Source organism: Cebus imitator, unplaced genomic scaffold (genome assembly GCF_001604975.1).
Source record: "Cebus imitator isolate Cc_AM_T3 unplaced genomic scaffold, Cebus_imitator-1.0 Scaffold82, whole genome shotgun sequence".
In the NCBI taxonomy this organism is placed as follows: Eukaryota; Metazoa; Chordata; class Mammalia; order Primates; family Cebidae; genus Cebus; species Cebus imitator.
Window position 1 is genome coordinate 677,331 of NW_016107397.1, and position 10,532 is coordinate 687,862.

General features: G+C 42.3%; 1 protein-coding gene across 1 annotated transcript in view; it reads left to right on the top strand.

The window, feature by feature from the left end:
• Positions 1–10,532, top strand: part of BAZ1B (bromodomain adjacent to zinc finger domain 1B) — an 84,592-nt gene that overhangs the window by 18,294 nt on the left and 55,766 nt on the right. Inside the window, exon 4 of the mRNA XM_037740390.1 lies at positions 6,945–7,146. Coding sequence (XP_037596318.1) covers positions 6,945–7,146 — 202 coding nt within the window. The remainder of the gene's footprint in view (positions 1–6,944; positions 7,147–10,532) is intronic.

Consider the following 10,532-nt stretch of genomic DNA (forward strand, 5'->3'; position numbering starts at 1 on the left):
TGAGGCAGGAGAATTGCCTGAACCCAGGAGGTGGAGGTTGCGGTGAGCCGAGATTGCGCCATTGCACTCCAGCCTGGGTAACATGAGGAAAACTCCGTCTCTCAAAAAAAAAAACAAAAAACTGAGTTCCTCATGGTCTGAAGAAAAAAAAAATTGAACAATCACAATTTAAAAAAAAAAAAAAAAAAAAAAAAGAGTGCTTTCAGCCACATGTAGTGAAATTCTAACAGTGGCCCTTAGTTCTCAACCTTTAGTGTCATAGTTACTGAAAATACATTATTTTGGCCGGGCACGGTGGGTCACACCTGTCATCTCAGCACTTTGGGAGGCCAAGGTGGGCAGATCACCTAAGGTCAGAAGTTCGAGACCAGCCTGGCCAACATGGCAAAACCCTGTCTCTACAAAAAATACAAAATCTAGCCGAGTGTGGTGGCGAATGCCTGTAGACCCAGCTACCCGGGAGGCTGAGGTGGGGGAATTGCTTGAACCGTCTTCAGCCCATTCCTTGAGAGTTCGGAAGGTCTAGGATAGGACCTAACTTTTTTCAATTTTAACACTGCAGGGTAGCGATGATGCGGGCACATGAGGTACAACACTTTTAGTAGCACGGACTAAAGCAAAAAGGACACGTGGTTATCTCATGTAGTAAGTCTTAGATGTAGATAGTTCCAAGTTTGGTATAGAGGTTGAATATTATTGTCAAGCACCCAGACTTTGTCTTTCTCTTCTGATCTTCTCAGTATGTTGAGTTCTGGCCCTTAGCTTTGTTGCCTCTTAGTTGTGAAGTTGTGACTGTCTTCAGAGTGAGAGAATACTTACCAAAGCAGGCTAAGAAAATCTTTCCAGAAGGATATCTGGAAAAATCTTACTAGAAGCATAAAATAGAAAGCTCCACCCTTTATCTTTACATGTTACTGACTAGACCTTGGCTTACGTAACCACCCAGAGCTGTAGTGGGGGCTGAGAAAGAGTGTCTTCCTTTGTGTTTAAGTCTCAGAAGAGACAGGCTGGCAGGAGGGAAGGAGGAGGGAATAGCTTGGTAGCCAGCTGAGCTGCAGCTTGTGCTGCAATAGCCAGTACACGATGGGACCAAGATTCACACCTCGCTCCCTGGTTTCAAAGTTCTCGTGCTTTCTCTGTTGAAGTAATTTACTTTGACTCCTTTGTATCCCCTAGCTAGTTCTTTTTTATTTGTCATGTCTGGCAGTGGGGTTTTGTTTATTTGTGGTTTTTTTCTTTAATTTTTTGAGATGAAGTTTTGCTCTTATTGCCCAGACAGGAGTGCAGTGGAGCCATCTCAGCTCCCTGCAACCTCCCTCTCCTGGGTTCAGGCCATTCTCCTGCTTTAGCCTCCTGAGTAGCTGAGATTGCAGGTGCCTGCCACCACATCCAGCTAATTTTTGTATATTTAGTAGAGACAGGATTTCATTATGTTGACCGGGTTGGTCTTGAACTCCTGACCTCAGCTGGTCCACCCGCCTCAGCCTCCCAAAGTGCTAGGATTACAGGCATGAGCCACCATGCCTGGCCTCTATTTTTTTTTTTTTTGGGAGGGGGTGGACAGGGTCTCACTGTGTGTCTCAGGCTGGAGTGCAGTGATGCAATATAGCTCACTGCAGCCTCAACCTCCCAGGCTCAAGCAGTCCTCCAACCTCAGCCTCCTGAGTAGCTGGGACTGTAGGCACTCACCACCATACCTAGCTAAGTTAGTTAGTTATTTATTTTTTGAGATGAAGTTTTGCTCTATTGCCCAGGTTGGAGTGCAGTGGTGTGATCTCAGTTCGCTGTAATCTCCACCTCCCAGGTTCAACTGATTCTCTTGCCTTAGCCTCCCGAGTAGCTGGGACTGCAGGTGTGTGTCACCATGCCTGGCTAATTTTTTGTATTTTTAGTATAGACGGGGTTTCACCGAGTTAGCCAGGATGGTCTCAAACTCCTGAGCTCGTGTGATCCTCCCACCTTGGGCTTACGAAATGCTGAGATTACAGGTATGAATCACCGTGGCTGGCCACTAGTGGGTTCTCATCACATACTTGATATCAGTCAGTGTCCTGGCAGGAAACAGATGGCATACTCAAATGTAATTGAATTGAGTTTAACAAAGGGGCTGTTGACAGCAGACAGCAGTCTGATCAGGGTCAAGGAAAACTTAACAAGGAGAGATTAAGTACCTCATACCTATCAGCAATTAGGGGAGACTTCATCATTTAAAAAAAAAATTTCCTGGCAACTTTCATTTAAGACTTTATCATTTCTAAACCCAAAGGAAACAGAGGGAAGAAGTGGGTGCAGGAACTAGAACAGAGTGGCCGTTGTTGTTGAAGAGTATTTGGGTAGTGAGAGAAAACTGTAACCAATCTTCTAAGGGAGGCATTTGGGAATAAACACCCCAGTGACACTTTACTTCCATCTTCTGGTTTTCTGCTGATGCTCCTGTGAACTGAACTCGCCAGAATCTAGATGGCAATGGGAGTCTTGGTGGAGGCTGTAAAGGTCAGCCTGTGTAAGCATAGAGCCAGGTAGAGAAGGATGGAAATAGATTTGAAGTGGCAAAACCAAAATATTTTGCATATATCTGCAAGGTGAAAGAAGAAATGTTTGAAGAAAGATGGGCTGAGTGGCTCCTGCCTGTAATCCCAGTACTTTGGGAGGCTGAGGCGAGAGGATGGGTTGAAGCTAGGAGTTACAGACCAGCCCGCGCAACATAGGTAGACCTTGTTTCTACAGAAAATAACAAAAATTGGCTGTACATGGTAATGCATGTTTGTAATCTCAGCTACTTAGAAGACTGAGACAGGAGGATCACTTGAACCCATGAGTTCAAGGCTACAGTGAGCTATGATCGCACCACTGTACTCCAGCATGGGCAACATAGCAAAAAAAAGATTGAGGAAAGGAAAGAGATATTGAGGAGGTATATATGTCCATAAACATGAAAATATGTTTGAACTCATCAGTAATGCAGGAAATCTAATCAAAACCATAGTGAGATAATATATACACATCAGATTAATAAAGAAGAATTTATTGCCAAGTTTTAACAGGAATATGGAATTGCTCATAGTGTAAATAGCACATCTGTTTTGGTAAACACTTGGCATTGCTGAATACTATTGGATATTATACATATCCTTTGACTAAGTATTTTTTCCTTGAGTATTTACCCTCTTAATTTTGCCTCAAGAGATTTGTATATTAATAGAATTGTTCATAGTAGTCCAATGAGGAGATAACCCAAGTAGCCATCAGTAGGTGAATGGATAAACAAATTATTAAGCCATAGAATATAGCAGAAAAAATATGAACTTGAAAGAAGTCACAGAAGAATACAGTATGGATCCATTTCTAGAAGACTTAAAGCAGGCAAAACTAAATAACTTAGAATGTTTGTTACCACTGTCGGGAGGAGAGGGTTGTTTCCCCCTGAGCGTGACTTACTGGGAGATTCTGAGGTACTACTAATATTCTTTTTGTTTTTCAGACAGGGTCTGGCTCTGTTGCATAAACTGGAGTGCAGTGGTATGACCTTGGCTCACTGCAACCTCCGCTTCCCAGGCTCAAGCCATCCTCCTACTTCAGTCTCCCAAGTAGCTGGGACTGTAGCTACAATGCCTGGCTAATTGTATTTTTTTCCCCCTCATCCTACAGTCCAAAGGCAGTGGTTAATTTTTGTATTTTTTGTAGAGACTGGGTTTTGCCATGTTGCCAAGGCTGGTCTTGAACTCCTGAGCTCAAGCGATCCTCCTACTTTGGCCTCCCAAAGTGTTGGGATTATAGGCATGAACCACTGGGCCTGGCCACTATTAATGTTAAGTACTTTAACCTGTATGGTGGGTACACAGGTATTCATTATTTATCAACACATTTTGCACTCTTAAGTGTGATACAAAATAAAAAGTAGATGTGATGGTCATTGGAAGGGTGCCACAGACATTGTCTCAGGCTCCATGTAGAGGTGTTTATCCCATATATTTATTGATGACCTGCTATGTAGAGAGCATCTTTTGGGTGCTGGAAAAAACTGAACAAACTTCGCAGTTGTTTTTTGGGTGTTTAACATTGGATGAGAACTATGAAGGAAAAGTCCAGAGTATTTATTAAAATTTATGATCAGGGGAATCTAGGTTAGAACCAGAATTGGTGCTGATCTAGTAAAGCTCCTCTGAGGAAGCAACAGTTTTTCTTTTTTTTGAGTTGGGGTCTCACTCTGTCACCCAGTGCAATGACGTGGTCTCAACTCACTGCAACCTCTGCCCCAGGGTTCAAGCGGTTCTCCCGTCACAGCCTCCCGAGTAGCAGGGACTATAAGTGGGTGCCACCACACCCGGCTAATTTTTGTATTTTTAGTAGAGACATGGTTTCACTGTGTTGGCCAGGCTGGCCTTGAACTCCTGCACCTCGTGATCCACCTGCCTTGATCTCCCAAAGTGCTGGGGTTACAGGCATGAGCTATTGCTCCCAGCTGAGGAAGCAACATTTAAGGTGAAACCTAAATGTTTAGTAGGATATATCTCTGGGAGAAGGGGGCATGGAGTATTTCAGGGAAAGAGAACTGGGTGTGTGAAGGCCCTTAAGCAAAAGGGAACTTGGATGGTCAGGAACAGGACTTCTCAATGTTGACATTACAGACTTTAAGCAAGATGATTCTAGTGAGGGCTGTCCTGTGCATTGTTGGTTGGGTATTTAGCAGCATACCTGGCCTCTACCCACTACATGCCAGTAGCACCCTCTCAGTTGTGAAAATCACATTGCCATATGTCTTGGGGAAAGGAAAAGAGGAATGACAAAATTACTTCTGTCCTGTATTTGGAAAACCATTGTGCTGGGAGAACAGAGAAGAAAATCCATGTGGCTAGACTATATAATGAGGGAGGATGGTGGGAAGGGTAGTATCAGGTGGCCAAGGGCTAGATCTTGTATGGGGTCTCAAAGGTTAGGTCATGGTTTGAACTCTGTTGTTTTTGTTTTGTCATAAGGCTTACTTTGCAAAAATGGTTTGAACTCTTTTCTGAGATAGAGTTTTGCTCTTGCTGCCCAGGCTGGAGTGAAATGGTGCAGTCTCAGCTCACTGCAACCTCCGCCTCCTGGGTTCAAACGATTCTCCTGCCTCAGCTTCCTGAGTAGCTGGGATTGCAGGTGCCCGCTACCATGCCCAGCTAATTTTTCTTTTTCTTTTTTTTTTTTTTAAATGGAGTTTCGCTCTTGTTGCCTAGGCTGGAATGCGATGGTGTGATCTCGGCTCACTTCAACCTTCACCTCCCGGATTCAAGCTATTCTCCAGCCTCAGCCTCCCAAGTAGCTGGGATTACAGGTGCCCGCCATCATGCCCGGCTAATTTTTGTATATTTAGTAGAGACAGGCTTTGCCGTGTTGGCCAGACTAGTCTCGTACTCCGGACCTCAGGTGATCCACTGGTCTCCCAAAGTACTGGGATTACAGGTGTGAGCCACCGTGCCTGGCCTATTTTTTGTATTTTAGTAGAGACGGGGTTTCTCCATGCCAGCCTATTTTTTGTATTTTTAGTAGACATGGGGTTTCTCCATGTTGGTGAGGCTGGTCTCGAACTGCCAACCTCAGATGATCCACTCACCTAGGCCTCCCAAAGTGCTGGAAGTACAGACATGAGCCACCGCGCCCAGCCTAATTTTTCAATTTTCAGTAGAGATGGAGTTTCACCACGTTGGCCAGGCTGGTCTTGAACTCCTGACTTAAGGTGCTGGGATTACAGGCATGAGCCACTGTACCCTGCCTGGTTTGAACTCTTTATGAGCATTGGAAAACTTTGTAGAGGTTTTTTTATTTTTATTTTGTGAGATAAGGTCTCACTCTGTTGCCAAGGCTTGAGTGAGGTGGTGCAATCATGACTCACTTTATCTTCCCACCCTCAAGTGATCCTCTTACCTCAGTCTCCCTAGTAGCTGGGGTCACTGGCATGCACCACCTCACCTGGCAAGTTTTTTTGTATTTTTTGTAGAGATGGGGTTTCACTATGTTGCCCAGGCTGGTCTTGAACTCCTGGGCTCAAGCAGTCCATCCAGCTTGGCCTCACAAAGTACTGGAACTACAGTCATGCCTGGCCATTGTTTTTGTTTTCTTTCTTTTTTTTGTTTTTGTTTTTGTTTTCTTAACAGTGTATTTTGAAGAGCAGTTTTTAGTTTTGTTGAGGCTGAATAGAAAAGCAAATTAACTTTTAATATATCTATAATTATATTAAACATAAGTAGTCTAAACATTTCAGTCAAAAGGTAGACATGGACTGCGTGTGGTGTGTGCCTGTAGTCCCAGCTACTTAAAATGCTGAGACAAGAGAATTGCTTGAACCCAGAAGTTCAAGGCCAGTGTCCGCAACAAAGCAAAATTTTGTTTCTTTAAAACAACAACAAAACTTTGGGAGGCTGAGGCGGGTAGATCATGAAGTCAGGAGTTCAAGACCAGCCTGGCCAAGATGGTGAAAGAAAAGTACAAAAATGAGCCAGGCATAGTGGCACATGCCTGTAGTCCCACCTACTCATGAGGCTGAGGCAGAAGAATGGCTTGAACCCAGCAGGTGGAGGTTGCAGTGAGCCGAGATCATGCCACTACACTTAAGCCTGGGTGACAGAGAGACTGTGTCTCAAAAAATAAATAGATAAAATGTAAGTTCTTGAACTGTATTTGCATATTTTAGGCTGGTACAGTGATTGCCCTTTGGGCTTGTATAATTGGCATAGTACATGAATCCCGAACTGAGATTGTGATCATTTCAGTTTCTAGGGTGCCATATTTCATCCTAGTAGTCTGAGAAATAAAGTTGGAAAAAACGCATTGTACTTAGATATTTACTGTTTCAATCACTTTTTGTTAGGTGAGGGGGTATGTATATTGGATGATATATTGTGAACTTTATCTTCAGATTTCTGGTTCTTATTTATTATCTCTGATTTTCTCTACTATCTCCTTTATAGGTTGGGAAGGAGAAAATGCTCAAGGTGAAGATTGTGAAGATTCATCCTTTGGAGAAAGTGGACGAAGAGGCCACTGAGAAGAAATCTGATGGTGCCTGTGATTCTCCATCAAGTGACAAAGAGAATTCCAGTCAGATTGCTCAGGATCATCAGAAGAAGGAGACAGTTGTAAAAGAGGATGAAGGAAGGAGAGAGAGTATTAGTATGTTTGACACTAGTTTTCCTTAGTGCTTTATGCAATGCTATATATTTCATTATGAACACATCTTTTAGGGTTCTCTAGCAACTAAATGTGTGATTGAGTTTTTATATAGACATGATTTTGTTCATTTATGATTCATAGAACAACTAAAATGTCTACAACATGAATCAAGGCTTAAATCTCCCTAAAGAATTAAGACCATTGGGAGGTCGTTTACTCTAGTTGCTTAGAAATCTGTGTGCAGGGCTGGGCGCAGTGGCTCATGCCTGTAATAGCACTTTGGGAGCCCAAGGAGGGTGGGTCATCTGAGGTCAAGAGTTCGAGACCAGTCTGGACAACATGGTGAAACCATGTCTGTACTAAAAATACATAAATTAGCTGGGCATGGTGGTGGGCACCTGTAATCCCAGCTACTTGGGAGTCTAAGGCAGGACAATCACTTGAACCCACGAGGCAGAGGTTGCAGTGAGCTGAGATCACACTATTGTACTCCAGCCTGGGCAACAAGAGCAAAACTCTTGTCTCCAAAAAAAAAAAAAAAATCTGTGTGCACGTTGCTAGCTACTCAAGATGGCGAGGAAAGTTTGCTTTCCTTTCGTCTTAAAAAGGAAATGTGTATGTATGTGTTGGTGGGTGATCAAGGTAGGAGGAGCAAATTACTCTAACACTTACTGCTCTTCAGCGTGTAAGCCAACGTGCTGGTTTTAGGTACGGCTGACCCTTGAATAACGTGGGTTTAAACTGCACAGGTCCACGTATGAATGGATTTTTTTTCTTGTTTTTTTTTTTAATGGCATTTGTCCGTTTCAAGATTTTTTCAATGAAAGTATTGGAAAATTCTTTGGAGGCTTGTGACAGTTTGAAGAAACTCAGAGACGAACTACGTAACCTAGAAATATTGAAAAAAAACCCAAAAAGTTAGGTATGTCATAAATGCATAAAATACATGTAGATACTAGTCTGTTTTATCATTTACTACCATAAAATAAATGTAGAAATCTATTATATAAAAAGTTAAAATTTATCAAAACTTACACCAACAGACCGTATATGACACCATTCTCAGTCAAGAGAAATGTGAAGATTCAGTATTAAATTATAACCAAATAAAATGAATTGCAGTATATACTGTACTACTGTAATCATTTCATAGTGACCTCCTGTTGCTGTTGCAATGAGCTCGTTTTATGTGACGGTAGTTCATCTTTCTAGTAAGTTGCTAATTGTCCTAGTGTCCTTTTTTGTCTTTTTGAAGATAAGGTGTCTTGCTCTGTCAGCCAGGCTGGTCCAGCCATGGCTCAGTGCAGCCTCGCCATCCTTGGCTCGAGTCTCAAGTGATTTTCCTGCTGCAGCTTCCCAAGTAGCTGGCACTATAGGTATGCACTACCACACCCAGCTAATTTTTGTAGCTCTTTTTTTTTTTTTTTGAGACACGGTCTCACTGTGTTGCCCCCAGGCTGGAATGGAGTGTTATGGTCACAGCTTACTGCAGCCTTGACCTCCTCTTGGCCTCGGCGTCTTAAAGTGCTGAGATTATAGGCATGACCCACTGTGCCTGGCTGTATATACAGATTTTTGACCGTAGAGGAGGAGAGGACAGAGCTCTAACCCCCATGCTGTTCAAGGGTCAGTTGCACTTTCTTCTCTCCATGTTCTGTAATCTTAAGTCCCTCTCAGCTGGGAGCAGGTAAAATTCTAAAACTATGGTATCCTAGGAACCTGGACACTCCAACAATAATGTTTTTATTTTATTTTTATTTTTAAATTCCCACCCCACAATAATGTTTTTAAAGTTGAAGAATTGAGATTTGGCTTGCTGGGAAGACCGTTGAATCTCTGGGGCCTTCATTAATAAAGAATTTTACTGGATTCAATTATTGTTGTCTCCAAAAATGTGGGTGCACCAAGTGTTTGGTGTGCACGGCCTCCCTCCGAATGAGTGTTAGAGGATCAAATAACGTTAGCTCAGTGTTTCAATGTTACAGACTTTGCATTAGAATGGTTTGTCGTCTGTTTCCCATTCTGTTTTGTGTCTCTAGATGTTTTGGATTTGTGCAGATAGTTTTTGAGATACTTTCCTAACGTAGCTTGAAGCTTCTGAGAGTGTCATTGTAATTGGTCTACTCCAGGTTATTGATGCTTCAGTTTTGTTTCCTGCTCTGTATTGTGAATGCTAACTTCTGTGTTTTCCAGTTTCCCTCCTTTCTTTTTGATACTGAAGTTTTATAATAAGGGCATTACTGTACTTGTAATTCCTTGAGGTTGAGAAATGTTTTGATTAGGAACGTTCTCTCTGCTTTCTGAATCTCAGTTTTATTGTGGTGTTTGTTCTGCCTCTGTACTCCTGAAACAATTCCTAATAAGTTTACAGGTGTCCTCTTAATTGTCAAATGCAGAGGTTTCTTCTTGGTCTGTGTTTGACTTCTCTGTTATATTTATTTATTTTTTATTTATTTTTCAGTTTTAAGTTTAGTGGTAGAAGTGCAGAGTTGTTACATACTCATTAGTTGTTTTTCTTGATCTTCTCCCTTGCTCCACCTTCCAAAAGGCCCTAGTGTGTGGTGTTCCCCTCTGTGTGTCCATTTGTTCTCATCATTTAGCTCCCACTTGTAAGTGAGAACATGTGGTAATTTGGTCTTCTGTTCCTGTGTTAGTTTGCTAAGGATAATAGCCTCCAGCTTCATTCATGTCCCTGTAAAGGACATGATCTCATTCTTTTTTTTTTTTAATTTTGTTATTTTTTGATCTCATTCTTTTTTCTGGCTGCATAGTATTCCATGGTGCATGTCTACCACGTTTTCTTTCTCCAGTCCATCATTGGCATTTAGGTTGATCCCATGTCTTCGCTATTGTTAATAGTGTTGCATCTGTTACATTTAATGCTGTTGGTCACTCATATATGTTAGCTTGACACCACTGTCTCTTCGTGCTCCAACTGTTATGTTTCTTCACTTCCTTTTTTCACTGCCATTCCTTCGATTTTTTTTCCATAGGATTCTTTTTATTTTTCGAGATGAAGTTTTGCCTTGTTGCCCAGGTTGGAGTGCAGTGGCTTGATCTCAGGTAGCTGAAACCTCCGCCTCCTGGGTTCAAGTGATTCTCTTGCCTCAGCCTCCCGAGTAGCTGGGATTACAGGCGTCTGCCACCATCCCTGGCTAATTTTTTGTGTTTTTAGTAGAGATAGAGTTTCACCATGTTGGCCAGACTGGTCTCAAACTCCTCAGGTGATCCACCCACCTCGGTCTCCCAATGTGCTGGGATTACATATGTGAGCCTCCATGCCCAGCCTTATTCAGATATTTAGTATTGTATCTTCTGATTTCCTTATCTTCCGTCTCACCTTCCCATTTTATATTTGTCTTTTTTTTCCCTTTTTTTTTTTTTTT